We start from the raw sequence: 21,352 nt of genomic DNA on the forward strand, positions 1-21,352 counted from the left end.
AGGAAAAAAAATTCTTCTTCTTATTTTACCCTTCACATTAATTATTCATTTTTAAATCATTTTTTGAGACTATGTACCAATAAATATGAATATTATGATAAAATATATACTTTATTTATTAATATTCAAAGAACGTGCAAAGTCAAAAATGAATAAGTTATGTGTAGGAGCATTAAAATAACTTTTGGTGCAAATTTGCATTGTTATTGTTCGTCTTCTTCACTTTTAAAGTATTGACAAAGAAGGAAAACGGGGATAATAGAAATAGAAAAGAAGATAAATATAGAATAGAAAAATAGACATATATTTTTAAGAATGTAATATAATATGGACGAAGGGAGTACTTCATTTTTATTAATTCTTAAAGAACGTGAAAAGTCTAGTATAGTAATGTGGCCAAGTAATATGACACGGAAGGATTACTTCATTTATTTAATTCTTAAATAACATGAAAAGTCAAAAGTGAACAAGTAAAAGTGCATGGAGGAAATAAATATGTGTTGGAGAATTAAAATAGAAGTGCATACATGTATACATGAGAAGAGAATAAATATTCAGTACTATGACATATATCCACGTGGGATTTATTAATTCTCAAAGAATGTGAAAAGTAAAAAATGAACAAATTAAAGTACACGGAGGAAATAAATTTGTGTAGGAGAATTAAAATTGAAACCGCATATGTCTATACGAGAAGAATAAATATTCAGCTAGAACACGAAAAATCAAAAGTGAACAAGTAAAAGTGCACGGAGAAAATAAATGTGTCGGAGAATTAAATTTGAAGTGCATACGTCTATACATGAGAAGGGAATTAAATATTAAGTATTATGACACATGTCTACGTCATTTTTATTAATTCTTAAAGAACGTGAAAAGTTAAGTATAGTAATGTTGCCAAGTAATATGGTACGGGAGGAGTACTTCATTATTAATTCTTAAATAACGTGACAAGTCAAAATGAACAAGTAAAAGTGCACGGAGGAAATAAATATGTATCGGAGAATTAAAATAGAAGTGCACACGTGTATACATGGGAAGAGAATAAATATTCAGTACTATAGCATATATGCACATGGGATTTATTAATTCTTAAAGAATGTGAAAAGTCTAAAGTGAACAAATTAAAGTGCATGGAGGAAATAAATTTGTGTAGGAGAATTAAAATTGAACCGCGTATACATACGGCGAGAAGAGAATAAATATTCAACTAGAACACGAAAAATCAAAAGTGAACAAGTAAAAGTGCACGGAGGAAATAAATGTGTCGAGAATTAAATTTAAAGTGCATACGTCTATACATGAGAAGGAAATAAATATTAAGTACCATGACACATGTCTACATGGGATATAAAAACAGTTGAATAAAGTGTACAAATTATATAGCTCATGCTACAAGAATTTAATGCGGGTACAATTCGTGAAGCTGTTGGTACAAGCTTGGGGAGCCGTGTTCGTCCCCCAAGCCGCTTATATATAATGAAAATGTATGTATAGTTTGGAATCAATTCTCTAAAAGGTCATTTATGTTTTAAAAATTGTCTATCAATATCACTTTTATTTCTTTTTAGACTAAAATATCACCCAACCAACACAAATTTTCTAAAAAAATAATAAACACACAAAATCCCCATTCTCTCCTTGTTGGCATGTCACGTACATTAACAATTTATTTTTAATAATAAATTTCTTTAACTCATCATGTTCATTTTACCCAACCTTCAAAAATAAAAAATAAAAACTAAAAATAAACCCAACCCAACGCAAATCCATTTAACCAATCCAACCCATATTTTATACCCATTTAACCCATTTAAAAAACATTAAAGAATCGTAACTTTTATACCCAATTTTCTTCTAGTTCTTTTGTCTAGACAATTAAAATTGAAAAGAAAAGCCTCCCATTTCATTTACCAACAGAGTAGAAGTTAATGGCTCATCATATCAGAAAACTCAAAGCATGCACGTGTCATGTAATGATCTTCTTTCTTTACATTCATCATATACTACTCGATTCCAGCTAGAAAGATGATCTAAAAATTTAGTCTTACGAAACAAGTCCTTTTCCCCGTGGCAGAGCCAGCTATTTCACGAAGGGTGTTCAAGCATTACGTAAGTAATTTTTTTTTTTTTGACAAAAGGGTGGACAAAAAATTTAAAATCAAACTACACAATATTAGTAATTGATTTTTTTAATTAAAGGATGCACCAAAATTTAAAATCAAACTGCGTAATATTTAGCTTTAATATGAAGTGAACAGAGAGAGAGAGAGAGAGCGCCTAGAATGAAACCACTTTTTAGGCTTTAAACTTTCACCGGCCTCTGGCGATGACAACGATGTCAACAAGACCCGAATAATGGAGAGCAGAATCAGGTTTTTCCTTTTTTAATTTTTTTTTTGGAGCCTTTTGCTTTCGATTGTAGCAGAGCTATTTAGAGTTTTTAGGATTTATTCGTTAGCTTTCAATTAAACAAATAAAAAAGAACTAATTATAGAAATTATAGAATGATGTCATATAGTGTTGAAAATAAAGGTACCATCATCAGTCAAGATCGAATTGTCCTTAGAATTTCTTAATTCTTAAGCATAAAATATATATAAAGAACTAATTAAATTGATTCTTAAGGTTCATTTTAATGAGTTTAGGATTTTTCTTAAATTTCGTTTAAAACTAAGCCTAAATCACCAAATCTAGCCTAAACCCTTCACACATAAAATAATGAGTGAAAAATTAATAGATATATAAAAAATCTATTTCTCTATCTATAGCTAAAACTGACATGCTCACAAATTTATAAAAATGCTGAGTTGCAATTATTATACTTTATCGTGTTAGTTTATATAATATCGAATCACTTGTGTCTCTCTAGTATTTGTTAATTTTCCTGCTAAAATTGCTTCCGCCTCGGTATAAATAATTGTTTCTTTAAAACTTATCTAATTATTTGACTAAGAGATTTTCTAATTATGAAAAATTGTAAGCAAAACATGATTAATGTGCAACTACAATAAAAAAATAAAACATATATTATACTTTTTTAATTTAATGAAAATTAGTTTTACATCTTGGGTTAGCCCAGGTTTTCTGCAACTAATTTTACCTATATACACAATATAATTTTTCATGGTGTCCTCCACCACTAGGTGTTCGCGGCGAGCAGGTGTCCTGCGCGGCCTCCGAACACCGTTACTAGGCTGTAGCTCTGCCTCTGCTTTTTTCCCCCTTCTATACAAAACTTGGGGATAGAAAACAACATGTTTGTCTGTAACTCTATACAATTAACACAAATGATTAAGTCAATGAAAGTGATCATCAACGTCTATGGTTGGGTTAAATGGCTCTAAAGAGATGGGTTTGGATTGAATTTGGTGAGTTAAATAAATTTATTATTTAAAAAAATAAAATTTTATATGACATGACATGCCAACTAGGAGAGAAGAAGAATATTAATATGTTTTGTATTTTTTGAGGAAATTTGGGTTAGTTGGGAGATATTCTAATCTAAAAAAATAAAAGTGATATTAGTGGTCATTTCTCAAAACATGGATAACTTGACTAGTATATTTTGATCTCAACTTATGACTTGTAGTTTGATACAAATATCCTGCCACCAGCAATATTATCACTACCAAAACACCCAAAACTGCCATCAGTAAGGGAGTAGCCATTGCCTTGCACTTTTTCAGTAGCGCCAGTTCTTGGCACATCATAGCCCTTTTCTACTAGCGCCAGTTCTCAGCAACGTCAATCAACCACATGGATCAGTGTTTTTTTTTTTTTTTCCCATGACTTTTTTCCTTTATTTTATTTGACTTCACCAATACGCAAAATGATCCCAAATCTTCAGCTTCCTTATTCCTAAACCAAAGTCCTTATCATTTCTGTCAGCTCCTTTTTCATTTACTAGTTCCCCTTTCCCCTTCTACTAGCATGAATTTTCTCCCCTGATTTTGGTAAAAACAAAAGATTTTTTTATTTTTTTGGGTGTTTCTGTTTTGACCGGCATTTGGTAACCATGGACCTGATTAATTCCAATTGACACTGCGTAGATCTCTAGTTCATTTTTGTGATTGGATCCTGAGACCTTTATTAAGGATGAAGTAATTATATTCATTCCATGGTATGTGAAAAAGGAAAGAGTCAGCGGAAGTGAAAAAAGGTTTTTTTTTTCTTCTTTTTTATTTTTTTTAAGCAAAACTCGCTTTGTAGACAGAAATGATTGGCTCTGCTGCTGCCATTGGCATGTTTTTAATTTGGACAATTTAGAAACAAATACCACAAATTGGGACCAAATAAGTACAAACAAAAGGATACAAAAAATGATAATTTGGTTATCGAAAGGGAAACTCTTTTCCTCTTAATAACTCTAAGATCATGCTCTTTTTGGCCTACCTCTAAACTCTCAACTCCTATCAACCTACGATAAAATCAGTAGCTTGGTTACTCAAACTTCTGATTTCATGGTTGAACATAGAAAGACACTATCACAAGAGTGATTAAGTGAAAAATATATGACAAAATATTGATAGAAACAACATAAAATTTTTGTTATTTCTTTAAGTGTATCTCGTGTGACTTACAAGATCATTACTTATCTAATTACGTAGAGATATCAAACGGTACTATAAATATGAATATTAATCATTTGGCGGTTATAAAAATAATATAATAAGTTGCGAGAGTTATGAATATAGAAAGACAGGAGTTATTCTCCTAGGTGGCATGCAGATTCAACAATTATTATATTTCATAGCACAACTCTCCCACGTTACCATTTAAAATGCATAGTCCCTACACAGAGATACAAAAGAAAATGAAAAGTAATATTTCAATCTGTCCCAATTTATGTTTCATGTTCGGATTTCAGAGTGAAACAAAATTTATTTTTATCGCAATTTTCATGTATACTGTTAAAAAAAAATCATTTATTAATTATTAAGACTTATAATACTTTTTATAGTACTCCCTTCATTTTAATTTATAGGATGTTTTTCACTTTTCGAGTGAAACGAGTTATTTTTTACCATAATTTTTTAATTACTTACTTATGGTGACTTATATTCTTTCTGTTTAAAAATGTTTGTCTAGTTTTGACTTGACACGAAATTTGACAAAGTAAAAATGATTTTTGAATCTCATGGTCTTAAATTAAAGATGCGTAGAATGTACCAAGATTCCATTAATCTGTGATCTTAAACATGTCATGTTGAACGTGGGAATTAAGAAGTTGTCAAAAAAAGAAAGAGATATTCTTTTTAAAACAGACTAAAAACAAAGTAAGACAAACATTTTGAAACAGACGGAGTAGTACAAATATACAAATTTTATTTTGAATTTTTAATAAAGATTATATGTTCAAATACAGATATCATGTTGGAACAAAAGGAGTATAAACAATTTATAAAATTATTTTATGCCCAAATTTCCGAGTGTCAAAATTGGTAAGTTTTAACTCTTTTGAAATCTAAACGGGGTGCCAGAGAGAGAGTTCTAGTTTGTAGTAACAAAGTGGAGGTTGTAACACGCTGTTGGAGTGCGCGTATAGTAAGAAACTTTAAACTTGGCGGCATCACTATCACTTCACCACCATTCCAAAATTATTGTACCAGTCGCCTTTACCCCTCCTCTCTTCTCCCTATTATATATAAATCAACTCTCACTACCAAATTCTATCATTCTTCTCCATAACCAAAATACTTTCTCCGGAACTTTCTAGAACACAGTACTCGAAACAGTTACCAATGGGAGACTGTAACAACGGCGACCTTTTGCCGAGCAACAACACCGCCGTTATCTCTCCGTTAGATGATCGGAGATTTTCGAAGCACGTTCATGATAATGTTCACGGCAACATCTATCTCGATCCCGTACGATTTTTTTTTTTTAGTTCGGTAGTTTAAATTACTTTTTCCGGTTTTCATGTTGAAATTTCGTAGCGTATGCGTTCTGTTTCCGTTGTTCTGTTTTGCACGCTATAAAAGTCGGTGTTTGTATTTGCCTTTCAGCATGATTATCTGTTTTTTTTTTACTGTTTTGCATGCTTTAGTTTTTGTCAAATTCGGAATTTTTTTTGCTTATCAGAGCATTTGAGTTAGTTTCTGCACTTTTTGCTTTTGAAATGAAGAAATTGTTTCGGTAATTTGAATTTCCTTTTTTCCTGTTCGAGTATGAAATTATTGATTCCGTTGTTCTGCCTTGCATGTTACTGTAATCGTTTTGAAGGTCCGTGTTCGTGTTTGCTTTTCAGCACGATTATATTCATTTCTCTTTTTGCTTTTGAAATAGAGAAATTGACTTTTTAATTTGAGTTTTTCTTTCCTGGCTAGTGTTGAAGTTTCGTAGCGTATACTTTAATTATAATTACGTTTTTCTCCTTTCAATTCTTATAAATATTTACACAGTTACACTTATTTCTGCTCTGTTTTGCTTTTGATTCGAGATTCGCTAATTTAAATTTATTTTTCCTGTTCGAACGTTGAAGTTTAACTGCGTATGGTTTGTAACTCTGTTATAACGCTTTACATGCTGTAGTTATTTCCAAACTCGGCGTTCATCTTCGTTTTTTCCAAAATAATATTTATCAACTTTTTTTTTTTTTTTTCATTTGAAAATATTGACTGATAATTCGAAGTGCTTTTCTATTCAAGACCTGAAATCTCATGTTGATTCTGATACCGTGTAAAGTTTTAAAAAATCAGATACAACGTCATCCAGCAAGAGAAAAAGGAAAAGTTCCGTGGCTTATACATGTTAGTTATATGCTATGCGTGTTACGTGAATATTTGTTAGTTAGGTTAAGTATGATTACGACCAGTTTGACTTCTTTCAGTACTTTTTTTGATTCGTTTATTCTATAATTTCGTTGATTTTCTTCTTTCAAAGTCCTAGATAGAGTAGTATTTATTAAGCAGATAGGTAACTTTTCGTAAAGCAATAGTATTCCCTTCACGAAAATCATCATTCACTTTTAAAGTTTGATTCAAGTGAAAATAGATTGTTTGTATGATATTAGCAGTGACGGATCTAGGATTTTCAATCAGGGTGTTCGAAAAACAACTGAACCAACTTTTGCATTTGTTCAGGGTGTTCAAAAGTCAATATATGTATATGAACATAGAAAATTACTCTAAATATCTACTGTAATTTTTTGCCCAGAGTGTTCACCCGAACACCTTGAGCCTTTACTACATCCGCCCCTGGACATACGTTTTCTTTAATATATGCACGTAGTTGGTGAAGTATCAGATTTTCTATATTTGTCACTGTGTTTAACAACAGTTTTGCTCTTCGATTGCAGCTATCTCTGAAGTTCATTGACACTGAACAATTTCAGAGGCAAGCTTAGTTTTTTTAAAGTTGTTTCTTTTCTGCTCCGGACATTTTTGATTGGCTGGAAATAATTCCAATTGTGTTTGTTTGTGTATGTTACAGGCTTCGCGATTTGAAGCAACTAGGTAAGCATATCCTTTATTTCTTCGTTCTTTTTAAGTTTTTCCTTCTTAAGCCCAGGTGAATTTCTGCACATGTCAAGCTGTTGTTTGAAAAAAGTTCTATAATGTTTAGGATAATGATTTATGATTACTGGTGAAAATAAATATTTGAAGCTTCGCAAAGGTACTTTTAGGCTTGTACGATAAATTTGGTTGTGTGATGTCACAAGCATGTTATTAAATTTTGGTTTCAACAGTTGATGATCAAGTTGCAGGTGAGGTATTCACTTTTATGTCCTTCCATATTAGAGAAGCTTAGTAATAGGTTTCTGACTTGCTGCACGATATTTCCGGTATGATAAATTATCTAAACTTGACTCTCATGGATTTTCTCGGGTGATGGGGTGTGGCCATCTGGACTACAAGTGGCTTGATCCTGACTTTGTTATTTTATTGTCAACTTGCTCAAAATTTTGCAACAACAAATTCTTCACTAGAATAGTTTTTTCCCGAGAATGGCTAAACAAAATGAGAAACAAGATTTATATATATGGTGCATGTGATCATTTTAACTTTGTACTCCTTAGGCACCAACAACTATTTATTTCAGCATGCCTGTGTTTCAGATGACTTCATCATATCTAGATTATCTATATATGCACACTAATGTCTGAATCAATCAATTTTTCAGATCATCACTGCAAGTTGTCTTTTAGTAATCTTCTTTTAGGATAGGAATATAGTGAGGTTCTGCTGAATCATTTATTAAAGTTACTGTTAGCAATTTGGTCCTTTTGCTGTAATAAATGCCATTATTTAATCAAATTGTAATAAGCCACTACTCTTGTAAAGGCAGAAATTTTCTGTTCCTTGTTGGTGTTCGTATCAGGTACAACTAATCTGGATTAGAACTCATTCAGAAAGTTTATGCTCTTTCTGCATTTCTGAATTTTTTTTTCGGTGCTTTGCCATCATTTGAGATTTGAACTTTTAATTTGACTCGACCTCGATTTCTGTTCTAGGTCTTACATACATGGTTTATCCTGGGGCTGTGCACTCTCGGTTTGAGCATTCCCTAGGTGTCTATTGGCTGGCCAGTGATGCTGTACACAGACTTAAAACCTGTCAAGTAGGACTATATCCTATTGGAATATCTACATTATTTTGTTTGATAAAATGTCTTGATGGACATGTCGTGGTTGTAGGGACTGGAGCTTGGCATTGACTCTTTTGACATACAGACTGTGAAACTTGCTGGTGAGTGAAATCTACCGGCTAAGGTTCATATTTCTCAACAGCATCTGACCATTGTTCTTAATTGAGTTCATCTAGGATTACTACATGATGTGGGTCACGGGCCATTCAGTCACACGTTTGAGCGTGAATTTCTTCCCCGGGTCTGTGATGGCCTTGAATGGTAATTGTTAATGAAAAATTCCTCTCCTTTTCATCCGTCAGAACTCAAGGATTTGATACAGTGAACTCCTTTAATGCTCCCCTGTGGTCTGTGGAGATATTTGGTCCCCTTGGCACTATAAGTATTTCCTAGAACTCTTATTCTTATTGGGCATCAACGCATGATTGTTGAGGGAATTTTCTACCTATCTCTGCCCCTTTCTTCCATTTTGAGTGAAAATAGTAATACTCCTCTGTCCCCTTCATCCAAAAATTAGTCAATGACTGAAAGAGTCTGTATGGCCTTGCCGCAACAATCACTGTATTTGATGGGTTATCCTTAATCTCCAAACAGAGATCATTGCAGTATTGGTGGCTTCAAAAGAATGCCATCATAATATAAGCTGAAAATGTTGAGACCAAATTTGACATTTAAATATGGTTATGTACATTGCAAAGCAGAGTGTATGGTGTGCATATTTATCTACATTTGCAATTTCTTTTCTCTTTCTTGGTATGATGAGAAGACTGGCAACACCACTCATTCATTTTTCTTGGTTTACCATAACTTTACTACTCCCTGCATTTTGAAGCTATTAATATACCTTTCAAACATATGAAAAAAAATGTCCTATGAGCAGCAGATAGATTGAGCGTGATTTCGTGAGATCTACTTTTCATTGTGGAAAAATTAGTTGATGAGTGTTCTCCTGTTTGAGTCTCTTCCATAATTTAAATGAAGTTGAGGTTAAATGAATCAGTCTTCAAAGATTTCTCCTCACATTTTCAAAGCCTCTTAACAGATCTTGTTCAAAATTTTATTTAGTTTTTTTTTTTTTTTCTGCATGCCAATGCTACTTCTTCACCTGTCACTATCAGCTGTTACTTTATATGTTTGGTCGAGTTTATCCACTTTAGCTTTATTCTATTACACGCAGTTTCGTGAAAGCTAGAAACTGATACAGGTTGACTCGATCTATAGTCATTTTCTTAGTCTACTCTTCTAACTAATTACTGGAGTTAAAACTTTTCAGGTCGCATGAAGATATGTCTTTGAAGATGATAGACTACATTGTTGATGAGCATGGCATTGATATTGATTCTGGCCGTTTGAAGAAAGTGAAGGTTTCGATGAAAATAACACACATTATCTCATGATACCTTTTTACATCTTTTAGATCAGATTTTCCCTCCCCCTAAAGATGCAATGTCAGCAGTCAGCACTTCAAAAATTCAGACTAGGATAAGTTGCCCCAAGGTTGTCTGCTTTATCGCATAGTTTACTAAGGGGTTTGGACCTTTTTTTCTTTAGCTATGCCTCATGCTTTCAGAAATATATTATTTAAGAGTGACAACTTTTCACATTGTTCATTATAATGAGCTTTATTTTCAGTTTGTTGTGGTACTTTATTTTGGATTCTAGGGGTAGTTCTGCTTTCCAGCTCCACCTTTGGCTATCCTTTGAATCATATTAAATCTCTTTTCTTTTCTACACAGGAAATGATAGTTGCTTCCGAGAAAAGTAAATCAGTGGTAAGCATTTTCATGGGAGGATTTGAGGGAATATGTTAAGATATTAAAATAGCTAGTATTTGAAAAGATATGCTGAATCTTTTGCTTCATGACTTCAAGAGCTCAAAAGAGAAGCAGTTCTTGTATGACATTGTTGCTAATGGACGAAATGGAATAGATGTTGACAAGTAAAATTCCCTCTCTCCTTTTACTTTCTTCCAATGCAATTTAAATTATGCACTGGTAGCTGCATTACATGAATCAGCCTTTTTGCAGATTTGATTACATTGAGCGTGACACCAGAGCTTGTGGTCTTGGGTGCAATTTTCAGTTCCAGAGGCATGATCTTCGTACTCTAATTGATCCTTCTTTTCTCTAAAACTAAAGAATTTGTCCCAGAATCGTTACTAACTCTGGAAAGAGAATACCACCTTTTTGTTACTTGCAGGCTATTGGAAACAATGCGTGTTATAGACAATGAAATATGTTATCGGGCGAAGGAATGTTAGTATTCTTAAACTATTATGTTACACAAAAGATTAACATCTTCCAGATATAGAAACAGTTCTCACAATTACATTCGATGATTTGGTTAGATCTTACAATCCACAAGCTATTTTCCACTCGTGCTGATTTGCATCGTACGGTCTATATGCATCCAAAAGTGAAGGTTCAAAGGATTTCACCCATCTGTGTTCTTTATTCAAAATGTTTCCACTTTCTACTACTTAAGTCTCACCGTGTGTTCTTCTTTCTTGTTTTCTTTTTCCATATTATAATTTTTAGGCAATAGAGCTCATGGTTGTAGATGCCTTGATAAAAGCCAATGACCATCTTCAAATTGCTTCATACATCGATGAACCAGCCCAGTACTGGATGGTTGGATAATCTTTCCCATTGATATAACCGAAAATACCATGCCTGTCTGAACTTTAAACAATCGATTAATTAACAATGTGCAGTTAGATGATACAATAGTCAAAAGAATTGAAACTTCAACCCATCAAGATCTGGAGGAATCCAGAAATCTGATTCGTCGAATTCGGAGGAGGGACATATATCAGGTATCCACTTCAAAACCAGAGAGTCAGGAGTCGTTGTCCTAGTAGGAAAATATGCACAGCTTCTAATTGTTTCCTATTATATATGGCCTAAGGATCTTATTTTATGGAACTATTCATGTTACCTATTAACATCTACGTAACTCCTATGCACTTCTGTTATTGCCCATGTTAAATGATTTCAACTGTCAAGCTATTTACAGCAAGGACAAAATGTCTAAACTACTTTTGCATCAATATTCTGACAGTACTGTAATGAGTTTGCTGTGCCCAAGGGGGAGCTGGAGCGCTTCAAAAATGTTACAGCTCAAGATATAATTTGTTCCCAGGTACTTCAGATAACTCCAATAGCCTCTTTTGTTACCTGATTCTCTGATAGTGATGAACCCTCTCTCGTTGAGTAACTTTTTTATCCAGAACTCTGATGCTCATTTGAATGAGGAAGATGTCATTGTTACTAATGTCAAAATTGATTTGACTAGTGGAAGGAATAATCCATTGGAAAGGTACTTTTGAATCTTGGCGGTTAGTATTGCTCAGGATCTCATATGCTTGTGTGATGACTAAAGACTTTTCTTTTATTCTGTTCATGTGATCCATTGTCATGCAGGATCAGCTTCTTCCAGGTATTATAATTACCTTTGTCCTGTATACTTCCAAGAAACTTGCACAAAAATAGATAAACAAATAATTGTTTCAGGCTTAATTATGTTCTTCCCCTGAAGCTACAAAGATGGAAATTTCGGTTAATTGGCTAAACAGGTGTTAGTGAATGCTCTGACAATGTCCACCTGTAGTTAGAAATTAACCTTATAATATAAAGGTACTCTTCATGCTAGTTGTAGAATCTCCTTTGCAACTATCAAATAAATTATCTGGATTATCCAGTGAGTTTATTCAACTATACTGAACTATTGAAAAACTGATGTGTATCAGTTATAATGGAAAAAGGCTGTATAGCGCAGAAATTAAACTACCTTAATACCTAAGCAGAATAAACCCCGTCGATTAGCTCTGGTTCTCAAACATCAATTCAATATCTTTCTCCTAGAAATGTTGACTGGAAAAAAATGTCACTCTTCAATCTTTCTGACCGCTTCACTGATGTGCTACTGTTTACAGGATTATGATAACTTTGAGAAATCCCACATAACGGATGATCGCGTCAGTCACTTGTTGCCTGCATGTTACCAGGATATGATTGTTAGAGTTTATACCAGGAAACCTGAACTGGTCAGTGAGATGTAGCCAAACCCCGCTCCCTTGTTCTCCTTTAAACTGCCTGCTTCTCTGTCTCAAGCACAGTTTGGACCTCCATTTCTCTTATAATTTAAAAAATATATGAGCACTGTATATGCTTTTGTAATGGTGTACATCTTATAGGTAAAAGCTGTTTCAGAAGCATTTGAGAATTTTCAGATGAAGACTTATGGGAAGAAAACGCAAGTACATGCAACTCCTGAAAAAAAGAAACGTCTGAGTTACTACGAGCAATAAATGGCTATGCTCTGCTTCTGGCCAGCTGTACATTGTGTATACACATGAACCATAGAATCTCACTCTCTTATCGTATAGATGTAAAGTCCATGAATAGCTAAACTGATATCATTTTGGTTGATCATGTTAGTCTTGATGCATAAAGTCCTAGCTAGTTGATTTTGCAATTATAGGTTCTCTTATGGCATCGGTAGAATGGTGTTAGCCACACGTAAAGATTGGTATCAACAGGGTAGTGCTTTTGCCAATTTGAGCATAATGTTCCAGTCAATTCCTTTACAATGTTTGATTGAATTACCGAAATCAATACATCCTTAAATTTCCTATTCCGGATGGACTTGTAGCTAGCCTAAAGGTATCTCGTTGGCAGTCTAAACTTCAAGTTGGTGTGGTGTATTGATGTGTAGGCTTGGAGTTTGACAAAAGCACAAATACAAAAAGTAATTCACCTGTCCGCTTCCTATATCGGCATTGTTGATCTCATCACATTAAGACCGACAATTTTTTTTCCCCTTTCCTGGTAAATGCCTTAGGAGTTTCATAGAGCACTTGAAATAGAGATTGTTTTAGAGTAACAGATAAGAGAAAGGGTTGCCTTGTTTCTATGAAAATGGAATGAGAAATGGATTTTGGTCCTTTACAAACTCTTTATTTGTATGATATTTTTACAAGAGATTTTTATTTTTTTCACATAAGAGATCTGAAAAAAACATATAAGAGATTTAAAAAAGACATTTTCTTCTATTCAAATTATAAGAGGTTAAGAGATGTTATTTTCTCTTTATTTTTTTCCAAATAAGAGATCTAAAAAAAAAAAACACATAAAAGATCTGAAAAATGTATTTTCTTCTATTTAAATTGTAAGGGGCACGGTCACACCCCTTCGCATGAAGAAAGGATCATATTATCACTTCGTCCATTTCATTTTAGGTGTCTTGATTTAATTAGGCACAATTTAAGAAAGTAAATGAGATTTTTGAATCTTGTAGGCTTAAATTAAAAATGTGTAATGTACGAAAATATTTTTTCTTTTTGCAATAAACTATAAACAAGAGACACATAAATTGAAACTTACATTTTGAATCCACCTCTCAGAAAATGGACATTTCTTGAAATTAAACATGTTAACAAGTTGATCCGTGGGTATATAGACGAACCTCTCGTACCAATCCCAATTATAATCATCATCAGTGCTCAACAAGAGGCTTCGGCTGTCGCATTTTCTCATTGTGGTCGTAGCGTCCTAATAAGACTGAGGGGAATGGAGATGTAATAGAACACAAACATTACATTGAAGGCACTTTTGATATTTTATTTGTCTAAAACCTTTTATTTTCTTCCTAAATCAGGGAGATTGTTAAAATCAAAGTGGAGTTGGCACTTCACATCTTAATTGCACGAAAACAAATATTCATATTTCCCCTTTTTTCCTCCTCGCTGTTTTGATTTATTGATAATGGTTCAAACAAAGGTTAGTACCGATAAAAGACAAAACAGCTTCATTCTGGCTTTAAGTACAATAAATTGTAAATGAAAAGTACATGTACTTTAAATCAAAGCTCTTTGTCCCTATATATGGCTATGGTGGTGTATTAATGTGCAGGCTTGCATTTGACAAAAGGGAAAATAGAAAAAGTTATTTACGTGAAATTGGTCAACCAATTCGTATATCGATATTGTTGTTCTCATCACATTAGACCGTGAGATTTAGATTCTTTCCTTGTACGTGCCTTAGGAGTAGGGGTGTATAAAAGCAAGCAGAAACCGCACTAAACCGATAATGTGAAATTAAACCAGAAAAAAACTTAGTGGTTTGGTTTTGACTTAGTTTGGTTTTTAAAAAAGAAAAACCCAACACTATTGGTTTGATTTGGTTTTAGCTAAAAAAAGTCAAAATCGAAATCAAACTAACATTACATTTATAAAATTTCAAACATATTTTATACATAGAAATATTTATTTATAATGTAATTTATAAATGTTTCTTTAACTTTTTCATAGTTTTTGTCTTTTAACATATTATTTCAAGCTTGGAATTAGAATTTTGAATGGTTTAATAAGTTTTATAGTTCAATGATATTAATAACTCAAATAAAACTCAACAAAAATCAAATCAATACTAATGCTAACGAAGAATTCATATCTAACACTTGGAATGACAATAATTTTGATATCTATTCTTTAGTTTTATATTAGTTTATAAAGTGAAAATACATAACTTAATTTTATTTTTTTCTTTAATATTTAGTCATGTAATTAATATTTATTAGTCGTACTTATTTTAGCATGACTTAGTACTTTAAGGGGTCATTTGGTATGAAGGATAAACATAAATAGTCCTGGGATAAGAATTTAGCAATTTCTTATCCCTCGTTTGGTTAGTAATCATGGGATAAGTTATCCCAGGAGTAAAAATAGTGCTGGGATAACTTATACCTGCCACAGGGTGGAATAATAGTGCTGGGATAACTTATACCCGCCACAGGGTGGAATAAGTTATCCCAGGATAAGTTATCCCGGGATAAGGAAGAAACCTCTTCTTTTTAGAGATTATCCAATGTATAATACTTTTAGTCCAACATACCAAACAGTCAATAAAAAAATTACTCGAATAACTAATCCCAAAGATAACTTATCCCAACGTAATTAATCCCCCAAGATAACTTATCCCAGCGTAATTTTGTTTTGAACCAAACGACCCCTAAGATTATGATCATTTTCTACATGCCTTATAAATTAGTTGTATTTATTGTAGCATGACTTAGTACTTTTAGATTATCAAAATTTTATTTTATGCAATTTCATTAATTTTTTTCGTTGAATATTTTAGTACAATGTCATCTCTCATCACGTTTTGTGTTATTTTCTTAATAAATATCTTAATTAGATAGTCGTATCTTACTAGGACTAAAGAAATATTTGAAGTACAAGTTATATGTTTTGTATGAAGACTTTACCGGGAAAAACCCGAAAAACCCGAGCAACCCGAATAAACCGAGAAAACCCGAGGTTAAAAAACCCGACTTTTGTTGGTTTGGTTTGGTGTATAGATTTAAAAACCCGATGCAATTGGTTTGGTTTGATCTTTAAAAAATCCGAACCAACCCGGTCCATGTACACCCCTACTTAGGAGGTTGATAGAGCACTTGAAACAGAGAGATTGTTTTAAAGTAACAGATACTATAAAAATGGAATGATAAACAATTACATGGAGAAAGAGAATGAATTACATATTTGAGTAACAGTAGTAAGAAGCAGCAGAGAATTTTGCAAATTACAATGTACCATGAACTTTAATTCAGTTCCATACTGACAATGTATGCGTTCAGTTGAGTCCGGAACTTTTTTAACCCAAAAAATAATTTTTGGAACCAAACTAACCCTTTAAAAAAAAAAAAGAACCAAACTAGGCTTCACGCACAGAATATGTGCGTGAAAGGGCCAAAGTGTTCATTTATACTTTGGTGCGTGAAATCCTGTTTCCCCCGAATCTGTGCGTGAAATCCTGTCTCCCCCGACCCCAACCTTTATTCTTTGGAAATCAAACTCAAAATTAAGCTTTTCTCCATACTTTGACCGAAGATTAGTCACGTTTCAAAACACCGGAATATAAATATTTTATATAGAATTTAATATTTTTTTTAGCGTAAAATAATGTTGGCTCATTACATCAAGTATACATATATTTTTGGATCGTCGTTTTAGGGGTTGTAAAGTGCCTCGAAGTAAGTTTGGAAACTTATTATCTTTAAGTTTTTTTTTTCGTACTTTGACCGAAGATTAGTCACGTTTCAAAACGTCGGAGTATAAATATTTTATATAGAACTTAATATTTTTTTTAGCGTACAATAATATCGGCTCATTACATCAAGTATACATATACATTTGGATCGTCGTTTTTGGGGTTGTAAAGTCCTCCGAAGTAAGTTTGAAAACTTGTTATATTTAGGTTTAAGTGTCATATTTTATAGGGTTTTGATTAATTTCTTTTGTTTTACTCCCAAAGCTATAAAAGTACTTTTCTGGTTCAAGAAAGATAGAAAAGAAAAAATTACTCTGCTTTGTATTGGGTTGTTTTTTTCTTTTATGTCTTTTTTATTTTGTTATTGTATTGTGTAATCCGCACCTTTTGAATGTGCAAAAATAAATATAATATTTAAAAATAATTCATCTAATACTAGAGGTTCATAATAATTGAAAAATATTTCATTCCATTAGCAACGAAATACATCATTAAATTACAATATACTTAAAAAAAAAAAATCAAGTTCTTGACACTCTTCACTTCCAGATGTGCTGCCACCACAGGAGTTTTGTCCACATGAACGCTTATCATGCCCAAATTGCTTACATGTCAACCACTTGCGAGAGTAAGACTTTTCTCTAATATTCATTTGATTGGGATAACGGGTTAACTTGTTTTTTCCCAATTTACGGATATGCTCCTTGTTCGCAGCCATAGAAAACGTCGTGGCTGGCCAATAAGCTTGATTACTAAGGGAATGGAAGTGGCCGGAATATGCTTTAAGGTAATTTACGACCTTATATTCCCCCGCCACATAATCGATTACATTTACGGCCATTCTCTCAAAGCACTTATTTGCGTGAGAACATGGCATGTGGTACGTTTGCCACTTACCACAAGTGTATGATCTTGTACGCTCAGTAACGATATGTTTGTTTCCTCATTTACCGTCGTAATAACCCGTTCTAACTTCATACACTCGTTGAACAACGTCATGCTCGGTCATGCGGTGACCCTCCGCTTTTCTTCTATGGTGCTCCATCTTTTTGTAGGGCTTTGGCATCCATGTTCCATCCTCGGCTAATATGGCTGCTGGCACCTTGTCTATCGCATGAAACCGCTCCACGACACGCTTGAAAGTTAGTCTTACCATTGCGGTGACGGGTAGTCCGAGCGATTTGAGAGTCCATTGAAAGACTCCGAGCACATTCGTTGTGAGCATGCCCATCTCCTTCCTCGTCGACATAAAGCGTCCATTTTTAACTTCTAATTTCATCAACCAAACATATGCCTCTTCACTGCTTCCTTAGCGACTCCATTTTTGCGGCCTATTTTCTTTATTGATCTTGCATCGCGACCCCGCATCAATTTGTTTACAATGCCATTTACAAACTTTGTTTGCAAATTAGCCTTTAAGTGCCTTAAACAATATCGATGGTAACATGTGGAGGGGCTGCCACCCTTCGAGTATGCACGTTGTGCAATATGCCTTTATGACGATCGATAGGACACATATGCTGCGACGACCCCTAATAACATGAGTCTTCAGATGAGTCAAGAACATCCCCCATGTCTCGTTGCTCTCGTTGGCGGCAATTGCGAAAGCAAGAGGGAATTTTGACCCATTAGCATCCATACCTACTGCAATTAGGAGCTTGATGTCATATCGGCCATATACATGCATCCCATCTATTGATATTACATTCCGGCAGTGAGCAAAACCATCAATACTTGGTTTGAATGCCCAAAAGACGAAGTCAAAAATTCTGCCCTCTAAAAGCCGCCACTGTACAACAATGCCAGGATTAGCATGTTGTAGAGCCGTCATATACCCCGGCAATGCCCGAAAAGAGGATTCCCAAGTTTCAAAGATCATCTCAAAAGCAAGTCTACGCCCGAGAAATCCCTTTCTCTTGCTTATGGTTTTACCATATTTCGAGTGGACCATGCTAATACAAGTTTTGATGGGCATCATACATAAGTTTAAACAAACAACATTTAGCAATGATATTTTAATTGCTATAAGATATATAATGTAGTAGGTCAGATAAGTTACCTTGGATTTTCCTCAATGTCTTTAAGTAACACATGAGCAGTCAGGTTTATATCTAAATTAAAATGATCTGCTCGACTTTGTCCCATATCACAAGTGTGCTTTGGGTGGAATTTTGTGATTTCCGACGACCATTAGGCTTAACAATTCCCGAAGCAACCACCGAAAATTTTGAGTCTTTCGCTTACAAACCAGCCTCCATACCGATTTGTTTGAGTCATCAACCTTAAACTCCCTTATATCCTTTATACAATAAATTTTGACGTAATTCTTGCAACACCTTTTTTGATGCGAACATCATTCCCTTTGCAAGGACGCATTCATCGCCATGAGATTTTTGGTTCAATCCACGTTTTTGGCGACTTTGATCATCATCTCTTGTGAAGACAAATGCATCCTCACGACCTTATGACCGTCAAGATATGGAATATAGTCGAGAATGCTTAACTTGATTGAGCCGTACGTGAATCGGGTTTTCCGACATCGAGGGTGGTACGTGGTGGTGAGTTGGTTCTGTTAGTTCGGGGACTAAAATGCGTATCTTCTTCATCCCCTTTACTATCTTCATCATCGGTTACCTCCCGCATTATTAGTCGGTTCATCGCCATCACTCTCTGATGTATCCACATAACTTGGACAATCAGCACCATCTAAGAAAGGCCTCCTCCTACAAAGCATATGTTAAATTCCAAATTCAAATATATATATCAAGGTGACGAACCTACACATATTGAGAATGAGCATGGTGTGGAGAATGATCAACTCCACCAAACTGAGAGGATTGCCCAACATCCACAGTTGGTACCACTGGCGAGTTTTGATAATAATCAGCTACACCGAGCTGAGAATTATTATAATAATCAGCTCCACTGAACTGAGAGTTTTGATAATAATGAGTTGCTCCACTAAATTGAGATGATTGCTCAATATTACTCGTATCAGGTCTATAACCCCTACAAAGATTTAAAAATGGTTATTTACCAATACATATAATAAACGCTCCACTAAACTGAGAGTTTTGATAATAATGAGCTGCTCCACTAAATTGAGATAATTGCCCAATATTACTCGTATCAGGTTTATAACCCCGACAAAGATTTAAAAATGATTATTTACCAATACATACAATAAACACGTGCTACTACACAAAATAATAATATAAGAATGCATATTTACCAAGTTTGATTAAATTGTTGGGTTAGATTTTCCAGCGGCACCTGGCCACTCAAAATGTCCCCGTAAGAACTAATATCCCCGTAAGTGTCAACTAGGGTGGCATATCGGTCGGTTCAGTTCGGGTTTCAAAATTATCGGTTTAACTTATTGGTTATCGGTTTGTAGACATGTTAAACCGTTAAAGAACTGTTAAAATATAGGGTAATCGGTTGTTGTATGTTATCAGTTCGGTTATCGGTTTAACCGTTAAGATTTCACACAACAAAAAAATTGCTTGACCACTTTGTACAAGCAAAATCATGCACAGGGAACCACTTCTTGTACCAAGATCCAAGAATAATCTTAAGTTGCATTTACTACTACAAGAAATTTAATGATTTGTTATTGCTCTATCATACTCAAAACAATGATGCATCGTGTGGGCACTGGGCAGCAGCGACAAAGGCAAAACCACCAATGGAGCTTTCATAATTAACCAACAACTTAGCATGCATAGTTCATTCACTTGCATGCTTACCAGTGCACAAAAAACTGATCACAATGACAAGCAAAATCATGCACAGGGAACTACTTCTTGTACCAAGATCCAAGAATAATCTTAAGTTGCATTTACTACTACAGTAAACATGATCTAATAAACAAATCTAGATCCAAGATCCGCCGATGTACAAGCAAATACACTTTTCCGGGGCCTTCTCTTCAACTCCAAGAATAAACTTATGACATTCTAAAAGGAAAGCAGGTAGTAAATTTCTCCTTCCATTTAATCTCGTAAAAAATGCAAAGACACACAACACCAAAAATCCAAAGAATGCACAAGTATACGATCTAATAAGGCTAAGCTATCAACATTTGAAAACATATTAGCACGTATAAAAGATAAGTTACCATTCCATATTAATAACTTCAAAAGCTGAAAATAGCTAATGCAAGTGGTGTTGTAGTTAGCAATAATTTGTCTAGCACCCGTCAGAATTTCAGAAAACCAAAAACAACAGTCAAACTGTCAAAGAACCTGAAAATTAAATCCAAACATAGTCCTAATAGTTCTAGTCAAGTCAGCAAAACAAAAACAACTCAATCCTTATAGTGTTATGCTCTTGCTCCAAACGATCCAAACAACGCTTAATACGAGACCTTAAGGAGGTTCAAAAGATGCTTTGAATGGTAACGAACAACACAGCCACAATCAATGCACTGTATGGTGCACCATCCATCATCATTTTCTTCAAGCTTTTCATATTGATCCCAAACAGGTGATCGGGCTTTAGGACCACAAAGTCGAGGCATGGTTAAACCTAATTAACATAGAAACAGAGAAAGTATCAGTTGATGACTTAATGTCTACAACACTGGAAAGATTAAGAAAAAAGTAACATATTCTCTTCCTAAAGAGAAAAGGAACTACAAGCAATATCACAAAGTGAATATAGAAAGGAAGAGAAAATATTTAGAATCAGCAAATGTAATATCCAAGATA

The 21,352-nt window shown here is 34.0% G+C and overlaps 1 protein-coding gene across 1 annotated transcript; it reads left to right on the forward strand.

Annotated features, from left to right (window-relative positions):
• Positions 1-5,668: 5,668 nt before the first annotated feature.
• Positions 5,669-13,227, forward strand: LOC132067344 (uncharacterized). Its single transcript, XM_059460545.1, has 19 exons — positions 5,669-5,870; positions 7,301-7,338; positions 7,435-7,457; positions 8,456-8,562; positions 8,639-8,690; positions 8,766-8,850; positions 9,863-9,953; positions 10,326-10,361; positions 10,461-10,528; positions 10,617-10,679; positions 10,789-10,844; positions 10,937-11,010; positions 11,127-11,219; positions 11,303-11,404; positions 11,650-11,730; positions 11,819-11,907; positions 12,012-12,027; positions 12,524-12,634; positions 12,785-13,227. Exons 1-19 carry the CDS (start codon positions 5,745-5,747, stop codon positions 12,896-12,898), a joined length of 1,425 nt encoding a protein of 474 aa, XP_059316528.1. The 5' UTR covers positions 5,669-5,744; the 3' UTR covers positions 12,899-13,227.
• Positions 13,228-21,352: the final 8,125 nt, after the last annotated feature.

This window comes from Lycium ferocissimum, chromosome 8, assembly GCF_029784015.1.
Source record: "Lycium ferocissimum isolate CSIRO_LF1 chromosome 8, AGI_CSIRO_Lferr_CH_V1, whole genome shotgun sequence".
NCBI lineage: Eukaryota > Viridiplantae > Streptophyta > Magnoliopsida > Solanales > Solanaceae > Lycium > Lycium ferocissimum.

What these genes read in the sequence shown, in the direction of transcription:
- LOC132067344 (XM_059460545.1), top strand. Translation starts at nt 5,745, where the DNA reads ATGGGAGACTGTAACAACGGCGACCTTTTGCCGAGCAACAACACCGCC. An exon ending in ATGTTATCGGGCGAAGGAAT is followed by an intron (nt 10,845 to 10,936) that starts GTTAGTATTCTT and finishes TGATTTGGTTAG; the next exon opens with ATCTTACAATCCACAAGCTA. An exon ending in ATATGCATCCAAAAGTGAAG is followed by an intron (nt 11,011 to 11,126) that starts GTTCAAAGGATT and finishes TATAATTTTTAG; the next exon opens with GCAATAGAGCTCATGGTTGT.